The sequence below is a fragment of the Fusarium oxysporum genome, chromosome IX, assembly GCF_013085055.1.
Source record: "Fusarium oxysporum Fo47 chromosome IX, complete sequence".
In the NCBI taxonomy this organism is placed as follows: domain Eukaryota; kingdom Fungi; phylum Ascomycota; class Sordariomycetes; order Hypocreales; family Nectriaceae; genus Fusarium; species Fusarium oxysporum.
The window spans coordinates 208,535-222,851 of NC_072848.1; the positions used below are offsets into that span (position 1 = coordinate 208,535).

Here is a 14,317-nt window from a genome sequence, read left to right on the forward strand (position 1 = left end):
CTTTTTATAAATAAGTTGGTTATCTTAAAGCAGATCCCAATATTCTATTCTAAGTTAAATACAATATAAAACTTGATAAGAACTTTAACATAAATGCCTCATAAAGATTTTCAGCTAAAGCTTTCAGCCGCACTGCCCAAACTCAAAGAGGCTGTCCAATTGAAGATCTTTAGTAATCTTCAATGTGAGGGGTAATAACCTAGGTAAGGATGTGGTTTCGGCTTGGATATAACTACAGGTTAAGTCATTACCTCTAGAGGACGTGTCTATCAGCCAAGCGCGTCATTAGTTAAGACGAAGAAAATTAAATATTCTGCGGCATTAACTCCACAAACTAGGAGTTAATTCCCCGGTAATTTAGTAATTAAAACATTCTATATAACTTAAGATTATATAAGGTATCTCGGAGTTATTTAAGAGATTTAATTATAAACTAATTAGAAATCCAATATCTACTCCAGTGTTATAAATGCTAGCCTTAAAGAGCCAAAGCTCTGGTACCCTCTCAGAGTCTGGACAAGATAGTAAGAGCAAAAGTTGCCTGCAGAGTTTATACAGTTTCTAAATAAGCAACGTCTCAGGGCGAAGGTAATTTAACTATTATAAAATATAACCAAGTCCATCGTCCCCTAGTCTACTCGAACAAATTCCGTCCCATCGTAGGGACTAATGATGCTAACGACTGTTGTATCCTCCATATTGAAGATGAGCTCATCAGCAGTCCCAGAGGCTCCAATATTCATCCAAGCCTGACTCTGGTCGAACAATCCTCCTTTGCCGCCCTCAACGGCAGCACGAGGTGCAGGGGTTGCAAGTCCAGAAACCACGCGGAAAGCTGTAGAAAACTTGCCCTTGATATTGTATTGTGCGGCTAGAGAGCGAGAGTTGGAGTAGAGACCCATTGGGTAGAGGCGTGACGAAGTATCCTCAACTGCGTCTTGTCCTTTAACGTACCAGGACTTCAACTTTAATCCAGGCTCTCCTTTCGTGACTTCGATGGTGATGTTTGTTGTCTCAGAACCCTTGACGACGAATGTACCGGTGAGGCTCTTCTCGGCACTTTCCGCCGCGGCGTACTCAGCTGCTGTGATGAAGGTTGTTCCTGTAACGTCGCGAAGTGGCCATCGGGCAGGGGTGGCAGTTTCGCCGGCAATCAGAATCGAGAAGCCAATACCATGGTCTGGCGAAAGGGCGATAAAGCAAGTATAATCATTGTTACCGCCAGCTTTGAGATATAGGTCAGAGACACGGGTGCGGTTCGAGCCAGGGCCAGTAGGGAGGGTGAGACGTGTGATTTCCCAGGGTGCCCCGACAAGCTCGACAAGGGTGCCAGTGCTACTGCGAGGCTTCATCCACTCCCGAGTAGTAGAAGATGAGAGGAGGTCGGAGTTCAGGATAGAGATTCCCGCGAGTCGCAGGTCTTTGGCAGATGAATAGATGCCACCAGATCTTCTCGTCATTAGTTTATTTCACCAACAGCACATTCCGAAACTTGACTTACCCAGCCACAATAGGGACATCAATGCCCCATGACTTGAGCCCAGTCCGGGCTACGGCATCCACGTCCGAGCCATTGGGAACCACTGCAGAGGAAGAGTCCATTCCAAGTGGTTCAAATATAACATCTTTAATTGCGTCTTTGTACTCTTGGCCAGTAAGCCGCTCAAGGATCAGAGTCAGAACGCCAAACCCGGCATCGGAGTACAGCGCACTTCGCCAAGGGCCCATAGTAGGGACCTGTGTATCCCGCATAAATTCAAGAAAGCCTGGTCTTGTAAGTAAGGGCCCAATCCACTAGGTGTCCTACTTACCTTCTCGATCGTCTCCAGTGGTATTCGGGTTGAGTTTAAAGTATTCTATTGTTTAAGTCAATACTCAGTGGACCACCTAAGGTACTGCCGCAAACTTACCTCCAGGGCCACTGGTGCCAGCCTGATGTGTAGCAAGTGCTCCCACAGTAATTTCACTCCAGTCGATTCTCTCCAGTGGGTTACTAGACGAATTACCCAAAAGCTCAGGCAGAAAAATGGACACAGGATAGCTTAATGCCTCAATGCCAGCCTTAGCAATGATAGCATACACAGTGAAGACCTTTGTCACGCTGCCAGTCCTGAAGATTGTATCCTCAGTCAGTTTTCCCTTTGTGAGAGTATCTTTGTATGTATCGCCAACATGGAAGTAACTGTAAAGCGAATCATTGGTCGAGGCTGAAAAGACATCAACCGCAAAAATGAGGTCTGTTTTATTCAGGATCTTGGTATCAAAGAGTTCTTCGACCAATGATGGGAACTTTTCCTTGGCTTCATTGAGGAAATCTGTCTTAGAAATGTCGAAGTTAGGGAGAAAAGAGGGGCCAGTAAGAGGAACATCATTTGAGAGGATGACGCTGGCTGTTGCAGAGCCAGCAAGGCCCATATAGGCCAAAGATTCGAAACGCATGTTGAGTAGTATGAGTGAAGTGTAATGTCTCTTGGGATAATTTCAATCTTTAGCAAGTCTTGAACTCTTAAATACAGATTTGATTCTTAACATTGCTGTGCATATCGTCACCAAGCAATTTGACATCATACCTGTTGTAAGGCTGAGAGCGGCACGTCGATACTGGAAAGAGTTTAGCCTCGTAGATCGTGCAAGAAGTGGGCCAAGCAACAAGCCTGTAATTTGCCTAGCGATCCATCCATCCAGAAGGAGGTTTAGTTTCAGTGCTTGGATGAGCAAAATGATCCCATTTCCAGCATTTCCTTGCTTGTTTGACTTTCTGCGCCTTGGCTGTGCAGGTGTCCCAGTCGCTGATCTAGACGTATTAGAAGCTAAGCCAGTGTACCGCCCTTTGGCCACATTATCTGACTGGGCCGATGACCTAGCTGAAGTTCGGCTGTGCCTTGCTGACAAGGGTTGCGTACTTGTTACAGGAATGACCGCCCGGATGGACAGTTTAACCGATCCTCCGGAGCGCAGCGTACGTCTTGAAGCGGTGTTCCTTTTTTCGGCTGATATCTACAGAGTTACATTGGCTATTCAATGCAGATGGCACATATAACCAAAACCTGCTTCTTCTAAGAAACACAAGTTAGTATCTGCATATTTTTTGCATAATGGTCTTAAGCGTTTCGCGCAACAGCTTGCATGTTCTTTGTTATTGAATGGCGCGACTTCGTAGGTTTAACTGCGATAGGGGAAGACGCGCTGGGCAGATAAGATACGATAAGATAAGACACTAGGGTACCCTAAACTTGGGCATTTTAAATGTCTTATTTGTTTTTATATTATATATTTTAACAAGTAAAAGTCTTATTAAAGAAAATAGCTTATAATTTAAATTACATTTTATTATTATCTTAAAAGTATCCTCTATTATACAACTTAAGAGCACCAAATATAAAAATGTTATTACCATAATCCTATACCCTTTCTCAAACAGCAACATCAAGTCTCATGACGTGAATAACTAATAGCGAGGCAAGCTGGCTCCTCTTACTATTTATCTTTAATAAATGCTCTCGTTTTAGGCGAAAACCTTACTAAGTTAAGGGCCAACTTCCGACACAGCCTCATCTATTGATGTCTTGCTTCGCAATGGACCGACAAGCTTGGTTTGTCATGAACTTGGTCACCCTTTGTTCCTTCAGCAGGCAATTTCCGATCATAGCCGGCAATTCGCATCTTGGCAGTCCGGCAAACGTTATCATGGCGCGCCCACTTTTGAGAGTCAAGGGTGGGTACGGCGCACAACCCCCGCATTCAAGCCTATCTCAGTTTAATGCAAGTTATGCTCACAATGCAAAGTTGGGGGTAATCCCGGAGGTCTCCGAATCTCCGATCTTCAACAGTAAGCAAGCAGCTTGGAGTCGGAAGCTTCGCTCCCAGAGTGGGTTATTTTTACCTCAACATCATTAATGTAGATGTATTTAGTCTTTTGGGAATTATATCTGGCATCATCTGTCTAATATTCTGCCACATTGCCCAACACGCTGACTTTTATTAATCGAGACTGCAATAAACCCGAAAGCTACAATTCATCATGGCGAAGCTTGAGATTCCTATCATTGACTTCTCTGGTAAGCGATGACCGTTGAATCTTCTCAGCTCCCAGTCTAACTGATCTAGGATTCTACTCAGAAGACCCAGCTGAGAAGAAGAAGGTTGTAGACCAGGTCCGTGAAAGCTGTTTATACAATGGATTTTTCCAGATCCTGGGGCATTCTGTTCCTGTAGACAAGCAAGCCAAAGCCCTGCAGTGTGCCAAGAAGCTCTTCAACCTCCCTCTGGAGGAAAAAGAGAAGGTTTCCAAGAATAACAACACTTGGAACCGTGGTTATGAGATGCTGAGGTCACAGATTCTTGAGGAGGGCACGCAGCCAGAACTCAAAGAGGGTTTCTACATTGGCGATGAGATTCCCAAGTCTCACCCCTATTTTGTCAATAAGAAGCTCAACAGTGGCCCCAACCAGTGGCCAGAAGCCCTGGGAGACGATTTGGAGGACTTCAAGTACCAGACCATGGATTACTACAGGTCAACACTGAACCTTGCCTCTGATCTTATGCGGGTACTAGCACTTTCCCTTGACCTCAAGGAGGACTACTTCAGTGACTTCCTGGATGGTGCTGTTGCTACCATGCGGCTCCTGCACTATCCTTCTCAACCTAAGGATGCTGACGAGAAGCTTACTCGAGGTATTGGAGCCCATACCGATTTCGGTGCTATCACAATGCTTCTTCAAGATGATGTCGATGGCCTCCAAGTCTGGGATCAGAAGAACAACACCTGGATTGATGTAAGTCTCGACGCCACTGATTTTAGAAGAAGGCAAGTCTGACAATCCTCATTAGGTCCAGCCAACCAAGGGAGCATTCGTTGTTAATCTGGGCAACCTGATGGCTCGATGGACAAATGAGAAGTACAAGAGCAACGTCCATCGCGTCATCAACAAGACTGGTAAAGAGCGATACTCCATCCCAGTCTTTGTATCTGGCAACCCCGATTACGTTGTAGACTGTATCCCAACCTGCAAATCACCTGGGGAGGCGGCCAAGTTCAAGCCAGCTACTGTCGAGGAGGTCGTGTCAGCATCTTATGCGGAGTCATACGGAAGAGCTCAATTGTACAAGCAGGGCCTGGAGAAGAAGGCTGAGAGCAAGGTGGAAAGTACGCCTCTTCAGCAGGTCGCAGCTTGATGTATCATTGTATCTAAGTTCTATGTGGTGATACAAGCTCTCAGCCACAGGTCCCAGTATCATTGTATCATTACTACTCGTATGTCGTTACAAGTCTTGGCTATTAAATGAATGGTTCGTTTAATAAACCGGTTCCGATGCAAAATGTCATAGATGCATTCAAAATAATGAACCCTAGGCTAAAGAGGGCGCTTACTTGGGTTTGCCTGATCTATTTGCGCCATCTCCTCAGCACTTCATCCCTTGTAGATCTTGAAGCGATAGCTTAAATTCAGCAGTAGAAAATCCAACGTTTCATCCGTCGAGACTCTATCTATCGATGCACTGCAGGGAATTGACAAAAATGCTTTCCATTACCTCGAATCCGGCTCCTAAACAACCCGCTTGACTTTTTTTACTACATTCACAATAGAGAACAAGAGGTTCATAAATTAAAATCGATCATAGTGGGTTTCATGCCGCCATTCATTAACCTGCAATCACACCTGATACGATAACATCAAGAGAACGCGCACCGACTGAACAAGAACCATGTCCAGAGGAGTCCCCTCATAAGGCATCGCGGGTGAGCTTCCCGGATAGATACACTTGTGGGTTGGGATGGGGATAAGGAGGGGGTAAAAGCGCCATTGGGACGGCTCCTGATTATCTCCCATGTTATTCCCCACTTAGATAAAGCTGTCGGATGAGACGATCCTACACCAGGTGCCCCCATTTTTGATGGTAGGTTACTGTAGTATGCCAAGTAAATGGTACCAAAAGAAGCTATATTAACTGATTGAGATGGATGTACTGGGTACGAATACCTCATATGAAGCCCACTTCCAATGTGCTGGCTGAGATAGAGTCGTTTCCCCTCCGCAGAGATTCAAGATCATTGGCTTACGGATCGTGGTCTCGGTTGCAGATATCACAATGATACAGCCAGTGGCATGGCTATAGAAAGGGTAGCACTTGCACAATGACGAGTAATGTGTTACCAGAAATCAACAACTTCATTCATGCAGGAACCACTTGGGGATAACTGACAACCGCATTATCGCAATGGCTTCCGACGATAAGCACAAACATCATGAGTCTCTGGCCTTTGACCAGGAGAACGGTTCCCAGATTGTTGTTGATGCAGCTGCTGAGCGATCGTACCGTCAGTGGCCTTGAAAAGAACCCGTGAAATATCCCATGCTGACATTGGGTAGTGCGCAAGATGGACGCATGGCTCCTGTCATATCTGAGCGTCATGTACTTTTTCAATGCTGTTGACAGAGTAAGTCTTGCCCCAGATACCAGTTACTCTTCTAACGAAACCAGAGTAACCTGGGAAACGCCGAGACAGATGGAATGAGCAAAGACCTCAACTTCAAGGGCGAAGAGTTCTCACTTTTAATCCTCCTCTTTTATGTTCCAAATGGCCTCTGCGATCTTCCACTTAACCTTCTTCTGAAGAAATTCTCTGGTAGAATCATGCTGCCGTCCCTCATGGTCGGCTGGGGTTCCATGGCCTTGTTACAAGCTGCCTGTAAGAACTTTGCAGGCATGTTGGCCATCCGTCTCCTGTTGGGGTAAGTTGTAACAACCTCCGTATGTAAATTATGAACTTGTCCTAACAGCTCACAGTGCTTTTGAAGCCGGTTTCTTTGCTGGTGCGGTCTTTTACCTGACACTCTTTTACCAGCGCGGCGAACTTGGCTTTCGTATCGCGATCTTCTTTGGCAGTGCGCTGCTTGCTAGTGCTTTCTCGGGTCTGATTTCGTTTGGAGTCTTCCAGATCAAGGTATCCCATATTCATGGTTGGATGTGGCTATTTTTAATCGAAGGTAAGCCAAAGGTGCTGCGAGGGGGAACTGAGAATATTCCTTGCTGACCAGGGGAAATCTCAGGTACAATGACTGTGTTGTTGGGAATCCTTGCCTTTTGGTGGCTTCCCGCCGACCCGCAAAGTGCCTGGTTCTTGACAAAAGAAGAAAAGCATGTTGCGAGACAAAGAGCTCTCCGCGATGGGAGTGGAGTTATTGGCGAAGATTTTAATCTCAAAGAATGCTTCAAGAGCTGGAACAGCTGGAGATTCGCTGTATGGTGTGTCATCAGCCTGACATACCCCGTCGCCTTCTCCACTACCTCCAATTTCCTGCCACTTATTATCCGTCGTTTAGGATATAACACGGTAATCACGAACCTTCTGACTGTGCCTCCCAACGTTGCAGGATTTTTGGTTCTTCTCGCCGTTACCTGGAGCTCTGATCGCAACAGAGAAAGAACACTGCATATTGTTGGCAGTCTGTCTACAAGTCTCGTTGGCTTACTCATCCTCGCCATCATTGATGCTGAAGCGCACATTGGAGTGGCCTATTTCGCCTGTTTTATGCTGTGTGCTGGGGCATATATCCCGAGTTGTCTAGTTCACAGCTGGCACAACAACAACAATCTCAGTGAGAACTCACGAGCGGCCACGACTGGTCTGCTCGTAGGTCTCGGTAACCTTGGTGGCATTCTATCTGCTGGAACGTTCAGAACAACTTATGCACCTCGCTACGCACCAACCCTGATTGGCACAGCTGCTTGCAATGTCACCTGCATTCTTTTCACATTGGGATTGGGATTCTGGATGAGGAAGCAGAACCGTGTGAAAAACGAGGCACAAGGTGTTGACCTGAAGGCTGAGGATGTTGCTACTTCCGAAATCACACATGGTGAACAAGATCCACGTTGGAGGTACTTTGTGTGAGCGTGAGAAGCTTTATGGCGTAGGGAAAGGGTCAAAAACAAGTGAGTTGATTCAGATGAACAAGTATACAACAAGACAGTCCAGAAAGATATAACTTTTAGTTCCGCCATGGGTGGGCCGGAGCCGGGCCTCTTAGCTCGACATATACCAGAATTTAAACCAATAAATCGTCCGTCTCCCTGATTGTCGCTGTCATGATATAGACTGCTGGGAGTGTTGAGACTATGGTGTGAAGAATTAGTATGTGAACGAGGTGTTCGATTCGAGACTGACCAATTTGATGCGAAGGTACAATGTCTAGCATCTCCAAACATAGGTGCAAGGAGAACCAATGCCAGTACAGCTCGTCATCCCATTGATTCCATCTCCTGCATACGTCCCAGCCTTCCCATTGCAGATTTTGGCTGGGTTAACTACACTGGTCGTAATCACGCAAACAAGGCCGATATCGCTGTTATCGCATGACCCTGTAATGTCATATATGGTGCACGTTGCCAGTGGTGCAAAGAGAGCGAGTACTGCAATAGTTCGCATAATGTTTGATAATTTGAGGATTGATGAGAGAGTATAGAGAGAGTATGATTATGAGGATTGGAAAATAGTTACGTGGCGAGTTTAATAGTTAAATACAAATAGTAAGAATTTTATTATGTTCCATATCTAAAGCAAAGAATTCCTAGTACATGGCATGCGATACTGAGACTAGCCCTTTCCCTTGGGTAAGAGTAGATCATCTTAAACTCGTATTTATCCTTTGCTTGGATTATTTAAGGTTTATAGCTGCTTCAAGACTGATCAGTGCCCCTGACAAGGCAGGCATATATGGTTGCATTGTCTGAAAGCTGGCGTGTAAACTAAGCTAAGAACAGACCACTTCTTATTGTGTTTGAACGGATGCAACAAGACCGCGATTTAATAAAACTCAATATGAAAAGAGTGTTTGCAATACCTTCAATAATTAGTTGCAAGACATTTTAATACCTATGTCATATCAACAGACTATAATCCAGCTTCTATCCGGCATGCCAGCGTTGTCAATTCCTCAGTTGATGTCGGGCATGTAAGGTTTACAGGGTTTGCCATACAGCAACATTGGGACTCATATCCAGGAGACTGGCCTATAACATTTAAAACCGTTGCCGCAGTGCGCCACGAACTACATGCCTCAAACGTTCAAGTACTGGCTAATAATAATAATAGAGTTTTGTATTTCTTTGCTTTCCCCTTTGCAATTCCGGAGAGGTAGGGATAGTGACATTACCACTTTGTGACACCTCCATCAACAAGAATATCGGAGCCCGTGCAATACCTGGTGATTGGTAAGTATAACGGGCAGTTCAAGAAGGCGGTGGCAATAACTTACGCGCTGGCATCACTGGCCAGGAAGACACAGGCTCCCTTGATATCGTCAGGTTCCGCGACGCGACGGTTCATGATCTCGTCCTTCCATCCCTCGATTAAGTCCGGGAATGGTGCTGTCATCGCTGTCTTGACATAGCCGGGGCTGATTGAGTTTACTCGGATCCCATGCTCTTGAAGCTCTGCAGCAATTGGTGCAACCATTGCTCTCACTGCACCCTTGGTACCACAGTAAGCTGTCGACCTCTGTGATCGAATAGCCATATGCGAAGCAATACTGGCCACGAGAATAATACTTCCGCATTTGGTCTCGTTTCCGATCATGGCTTGAGCTGCCAGCTTTGCAGAGAAGTAAACACCTTTAGCATTGACGGCAAATAACTTGTCAAAGTCTTCCTCTTCTGTGTCGAGGAAATGCACATTCTTGTTGACCCCTGCGCATGCAACCAGGATGTCTAGCCTGTTGTCGAAGTCTGCAGCCACAGCGGCGAATCCTTCTTTTAGACTCGACAACGCGGTTACATCCACAATGTAAGATTTGATCTGGACCCCGTGGCTGGAAATCAGCTGTTCGACTTCAGGAGCAGAGGGCTCAATCACGTCGAAAATGGCAACGTCGGCACCGGCTTCGGCCAACCCCTGGGCAAACGCGAAACCGCAGCCTCGACCTCCCCCAGTAACAATGGCTAAGCGGCCAGCCAGTGAGAACTGCGAGACGATGTTAGCACAAGATCTGGGAACATAATTGGTCCCAAGTAACCGACCTTTGACATTTTGAACAAGATATACGATATAATTGGTTGAGATTAAAAGTATCGCAATGTGAAAGAAGCTTTAATGATTTGACGCCTGCGATGTTCAGTGTAAGAACTCACATACATGTCAAATTACCTTTGTAATGAATCACGAGACTGGGTGTCTTTCTACGATAGAGTTCCAAAGTCTGGCGGGCCATCATACGACGGACTGCTATCCGATTCGACTTGCAACCTCGTACCGAAAACTGAGTTCAAGAATGGGGGTGGGGGTTGCAACGGCTCGCTTTCTAGGACTCCACTTGTGATAACGCCTGATACCGCCAGCGGGAACTAATCTGATACCGATCAGGGAGTAAGTGGGGGTATGTCCCATTTCCAAGGTGCTGTAACACAAGAACCCCGCGTTCTGGGAGTATCTCTGAGCTCAAGTTATATGGCATTAGACCTGACCGAGATGTAAAGAGTTGACGTGGACAGTGCATTTCCTAGGCATATTCTATTTATTTTACCGAGAATTACTTGAACAAAATGGGTAAAAAGAAGGTTTTGGTCTGGTAAGGATTGCATTCGACCAATGAACATTTCACTAACCAGGGTACCAGCTACGGTGTGGATATCGATGCCGTAGCCGGTTGGTTGGGATCATACGGAGGCGAAGACAGCACAAGCGACATTAGCAGAGGTCAGCAAAACAACGCGCATCATATTTTCACTGCTAATTCTTTGGGGAACAGGCCTCTGGGCGGGGACAATTGGTACCCGACGCTTGTTGAAGCTATTTGAGAAGTACAACATCAAAGCCTCATGGTTCATCCCTGGACACAGCCTGGAAACATTTCCAGAAGAGTGTGCTATGGTCCGAGATGCTGGACATGAGATAGGTGTAAGCATAAAATTGTACAAATTATAGGCATTCCACTAAGTGAGAACAGCTACATGGCTACAGCCACGAAAACCCCGTGGACATGACTTTCGAGCAGCAAAAAGACGTTCTGCACAAGACATGGAAGTTACTTACCGACTTCTGCGGAAAGCCGCCTAAGGGAAGCGTGGCGCCTTGGTGGGAGACAAGTGAAGAAGGGACCGAGTTGATGCTTAGCTACGGAATCGAGTATGACCACTCAATGTCTCATCACGACTGTCAGGCATACTGGCTGCGGACAGGCGACTCATGGACCAAGATTGATTACACCAAGAAGGCCGAGGAGTGGATGAAGCCACTGCAAAAGGGCAAAGAGACGGGCATGGTCGAAATACCTGGCTCTTGGTACATAGATGACTTACCGCCCATGATGTTCATCAAGAACTCCCCAAACTCACATGGATGGGTCAACCCGAGGCAAGTCTTTTCAGATGCTAGTTGTTAACTGGAACTGACAGAACATACAGAGATGTCGAAGATATCTGGAAAGACCACTTCGATTACTTCTACCGGGAATATGGTCAGTGAACCACCAAGCTTGATGGATGTAATCTTTCGTTTTACTAACGCTCTATAGACGAATTCATCTTCCCCATGACTATCCACCCCGATGTATCAGGCAGACCCCACGTTCTCTTGATGCACGAACGCATCATCGAGCACATCAACAAGCATGAAGGTGTCGAATGGGTCACCATGGCAGAGGTCAGTTGCCACTCATCATAAGTGCGTTTGATAAAGTTTATATTGCTGACATTTACCAGATGAGCGATTACTTCAAGAGCAAGAATCCTGCCCCAGAAGGTGCTCTTATGCCGGCTAGCCACGATGAGGTGATGAAGAAGTTTCAGGAGTCAGCGTAGAAGCAGTGAAATTACAGGCCCCCGGGTTGGGAGTTATGGGCTTAAAGAGAACCAAGCCGAGCAATAAGAATTACTAGTCTGATTTTTCACCTACTGCTATTTATAACTCTTCACATCTAACTGAGTCTCTCTGACATTTTTCGATACTACTAAGAACCAATCCTGCAACAGACTGGAACACCAAACGCCCATTTACTAATATTATTCCACTAACATCAAGCTGCATTACATGGAGGGTAGCACTACTCTGTGACTACCTGACTGTGAAGTTTAAGTTCGTCGCCGAAGAGGCGTAGTTTGTCCAGTTTTAGTCCTATGAATACCTTGGAAGATGCCGACACCTTGAAGGTCGCGAAAGACAACGGGGTATGAACTGGTGCCATGGCCATCATTGAACTTGATGAGCCCCCCTTTAATGTATATTTTGTTAAACATAATGCTCTTCCTAATTCTCTATGGGACATCCAATTCATACCAGCCACGCCGTGCTTTTCAGATCCCTTAACCTCTAAATCCCTTCATTATGACTCAAAATTCCTCTAAGATATACCATACCTAGTAACTAAATCGATCTCACCAGGATAGACTAAATGCAGTTCTGCGGCTATGGAGAGTCTTGCTATGCCTTATATACACCTTTATAAATATAGAATGTTCTTTTCTATTTTATCTTCTGTGATTTCTAATACATAACTTGGCTTCCGCAGGTTTATAATATAAAATAAGGCCAGTAAAATAGGCAGACTTAGCAAGCTACTTTTTAATCTATAGTTATCTTAATCCTAAGTCTATAATAAGTCTATAAAATAAATTTATAATTAGATTAATAAATTTAAAATATAAGATACTAGTTATAATAGCCTAAATATATAATATATTGTTTATATAACTTATTTCTTATCCTATATTATATTTAAGCCTAATATTATATTATAGCAGTTCAAGTAGTATTTATTAGAGTATATAATACTACTTTACGGTATATACTAGCTTAGGTATTATTCCTAAATGATTTAAAGTAAAGATAAGAAAGAAGTAATAACTAATTTAACTAATTAATTAATCTTAAGATAATCTAAGTTCACCTATTAATCTTAGTATTAATAAAAGCCTTATTAGCCCTATTTATAATAATAAATCCTTTAGTATTAATAAAGTATTATTAACCTAGAATTAAATACCTTTACCTCTTTCTTATTATATATTATAAGATTAAGCTTCTTTCTATCCTTATAATATATCTTAGTAGTAAGTACTTCTAGAAAAGGCACCTCCTTAAGGATAAGGCTACTTAATGCCTTCTTAGAGGGTCTATAAAGCATAGTATTAACTAAGTTATATTACTCAATTAGATAAGCTGTTAGGGCAATTACCTAAGTAATAGCTAAATGGCCCTTATTATAAGGCGATCCTGTTTTAGTAGCCTTAACAAGGAAGTAGATGTTATCAAGCTGATCAAGTGCCTCCTTGTAGATCTTCTTGTCGCCGAACTCAGCGGCTATAGCGGCGATGAAGCTCGGAGAGGACCCTCGCCGGCACGGTAGATACCGGAGTCCATCTTGTCGGCACCTTTTAGGTCTCTGACCACCACTTCGCCCTTGCCACCGTACTTGATGTTGAGGGGTTGAGTGTGCTGTAAAATAGTCAGTTATCACCCCATGGCTCGAACAGGTATAAGACATACCATTTTGGCAGCGTGGTCCCAGAAATGACCCATTTTGTCTAGGATTTCCAACGAGTGCCGTCCAGACTCTAAAAGCTGTTGCGATGGAACCTGTCCCATGCTTTCCCTCCCGTGAATAATCGCAGAGAGAATGCTACCAGCAACACATGTCGAGTATGCGTAGACTGAAGCATCGACATGGCAGCCTGCCTTCTGCGCACGGTGCAACAGAGACGGGATCTTGGAGGCGTGCTCACAACATGCTTCATAGGTTTTGGACAAGAAATTAGGTGGTGCTTTCACCTTAAAGTTTTGTAATCGCAGTGCCAATAGGAACGGGTGACTGATGAGACAGTGACAAAGGTGAAAAACGATGCTAGCAAATATGGCGTGTTGCATGTCCTGATGATCTGGCGTTCTATTGGAGAGTTTGTGCTATCATATAATATCTTTGATAGGCACCTCCTTAACTTAAAGGTAATAATTAATTAAAAGGAAAAAGGAGTTTATAGGTTTGAATTTTAATTATAAGTTTTAAGGTAAGGTATTATCTGTCTTACGTTAGTGAAGGATGTATTTAGTATAACATCTAAGAGCTAAAGCAATAAGGATAGTAAGGGTAAAATAACCTTGAAACTTGCCTAGATTAGTATCCTAGTAAAATATAATAAAGTATTAGAGTTTGCTTCTAGCTTCTAGTTCTAAATACCTCCTCTTTATTATATAATTAAGCGTGGTAGTCTTTATTAGCTATAGCTAGCAATTATTGCACCGTGACTTATCTCCCAAACATTTCGTTTTTCTCTGTTTAAAAATATTATTTCCGCGTTAGTGTCGTGTTCGTGCTTTACAGGT

General features: G+C 44.3%; 6 protein-coding genes across 6 annotated transcripts; 3 read left to right on the plus strand and 3 right to left on the minus strand.

The window, feature by feature from the left end:
• Positions 1–629: 629 nt before the first annotated feature.
• On the minus strand, positions 630–2,439 carry FOBCDRAFT_144042 (beta-lactamase/transpeptidase-like protein; the record flags this gene model as incomplete). The annotated part of the gene is made up of 4 exons (XM_054706713.1): positions 630–1,449; positions 1,502–1,766; positions 1,812–1,856; positions 1,911–2,439. 4 exons carry the CDS (start codon positions 2,437–2,439, stop codon positions 630–632), a joined length of 1,659 nt encoding a protein of 552 aa, XP_054562688.1.
• Positions 2,440–3,941: 1,502 nt separating this feature from the next.
• Positions 3,942–5,305, plus strand: FOBCDRAFT_322551 (uncharacterized protein). Its single transcript, XM_031189339.3, has 3 exons — positions 3,942–4,058; positions 4,108–4,775; positions 4,831–5,305. Exons 1-3 carry the CDS (start codon positions 4,022–4,024, stop codon positions 5,173–5,175), a joined length of 1,050 nt encoding a protein of 349 aa, XP_031033324.1. The 5' UTR covers positions 3,942–4,021; the 3' UTR covers positions 5,176–5,305.
• Positions 5,306–6,219: 914 nt separating this feature from the next.
• Positions 6,220–7,897, plus strand: FOBCDRAFT_243123 (major facilitator superfamily domain-containing protein; the record flags this gene model as incomplete). Its single annotated transcript, XM_059610520.1, has 5 exons — positions 6,220–6,319; positions 6,372–6,439; positions 6,484–6,734; positions 6,790–6,989; positions 7,041–7,897. The coding sequence occupies 5 exons, from the start codon at positions 6,220–6,222 to the stop codon at positions 7,895–7,897; spliced, it is 1,476 nt and encodes a 491-aa protein (XP_059465717.1).
• A 1,146-nt stretch (positions 7,898–9,043) lies between these two features.
• FOBCDRAFT_167282 (uncharacterized protein) lies at positions 9,044–10,127 on the minus strand. Its single transcript, XM_031189341.3, has 3 exons — positions 10,021–10,127; positions 9,261–9,964; positions 9,044–9,206 (listed from the first exon to the last, which is right to left on the minus strand). Exons 1-3 carry the CDS (start codon positions 10,027–10,029, stop codon positions 9,155–9,157), a joined length of 765 nt encoding a protein of 254 aa, XP_031033326.2. The 5' UTR covers positions 10,030–10,127; the 3' UTR covers positions 9,044–9,154.
• Positions 10,128–10,532: 405 nt separating this feature from the next.
• Positions 10,533–11,860, plus strand: FOBCDRAFT_297840 (uncharacterized protein). Its single transcript, XM_059611920.1, has 7 exons — positions 10,533–10,568; positions 10,617–10,696; positions 10,749–10,897; positions 10,947–11,373; positions 11,406–11,456; positions 11,514–11,641; positions 11,701–11,860. The coding sequence occupies exons 1-7, from the start codon at positions 10,543–10,545 to the stop codon at positions 11,797–11,799; spliced, it is 960 nt and encodes a 319-aa protein (XP_059465718.1). The 5' UTR covers positions 10,533–10,542; the 3' UTR covers positions 11,800–11,860.
• Positions 11,861–13,297: 1,437 nt separating this feature from the next.
• FOBCDRAFT_205881 (uncharacterized protein) lies at positions 13,298–13,861 on the minus strand (the record flags this gene model as incomplete). Its single annotated transcript, XM_054706717.2, has 2 exons — positions 13,298–13,432; positions 13,484–13,861. 2 exons carry the CDS (start codon positions 13,859–13,861, stop codon positions 13,298–13,300), a joined length of 513 nt encoding a protein of 170 aa, XP_054562692.2.
• Positions 13,862–14,317: the final 456 nt, after the last annotated feature.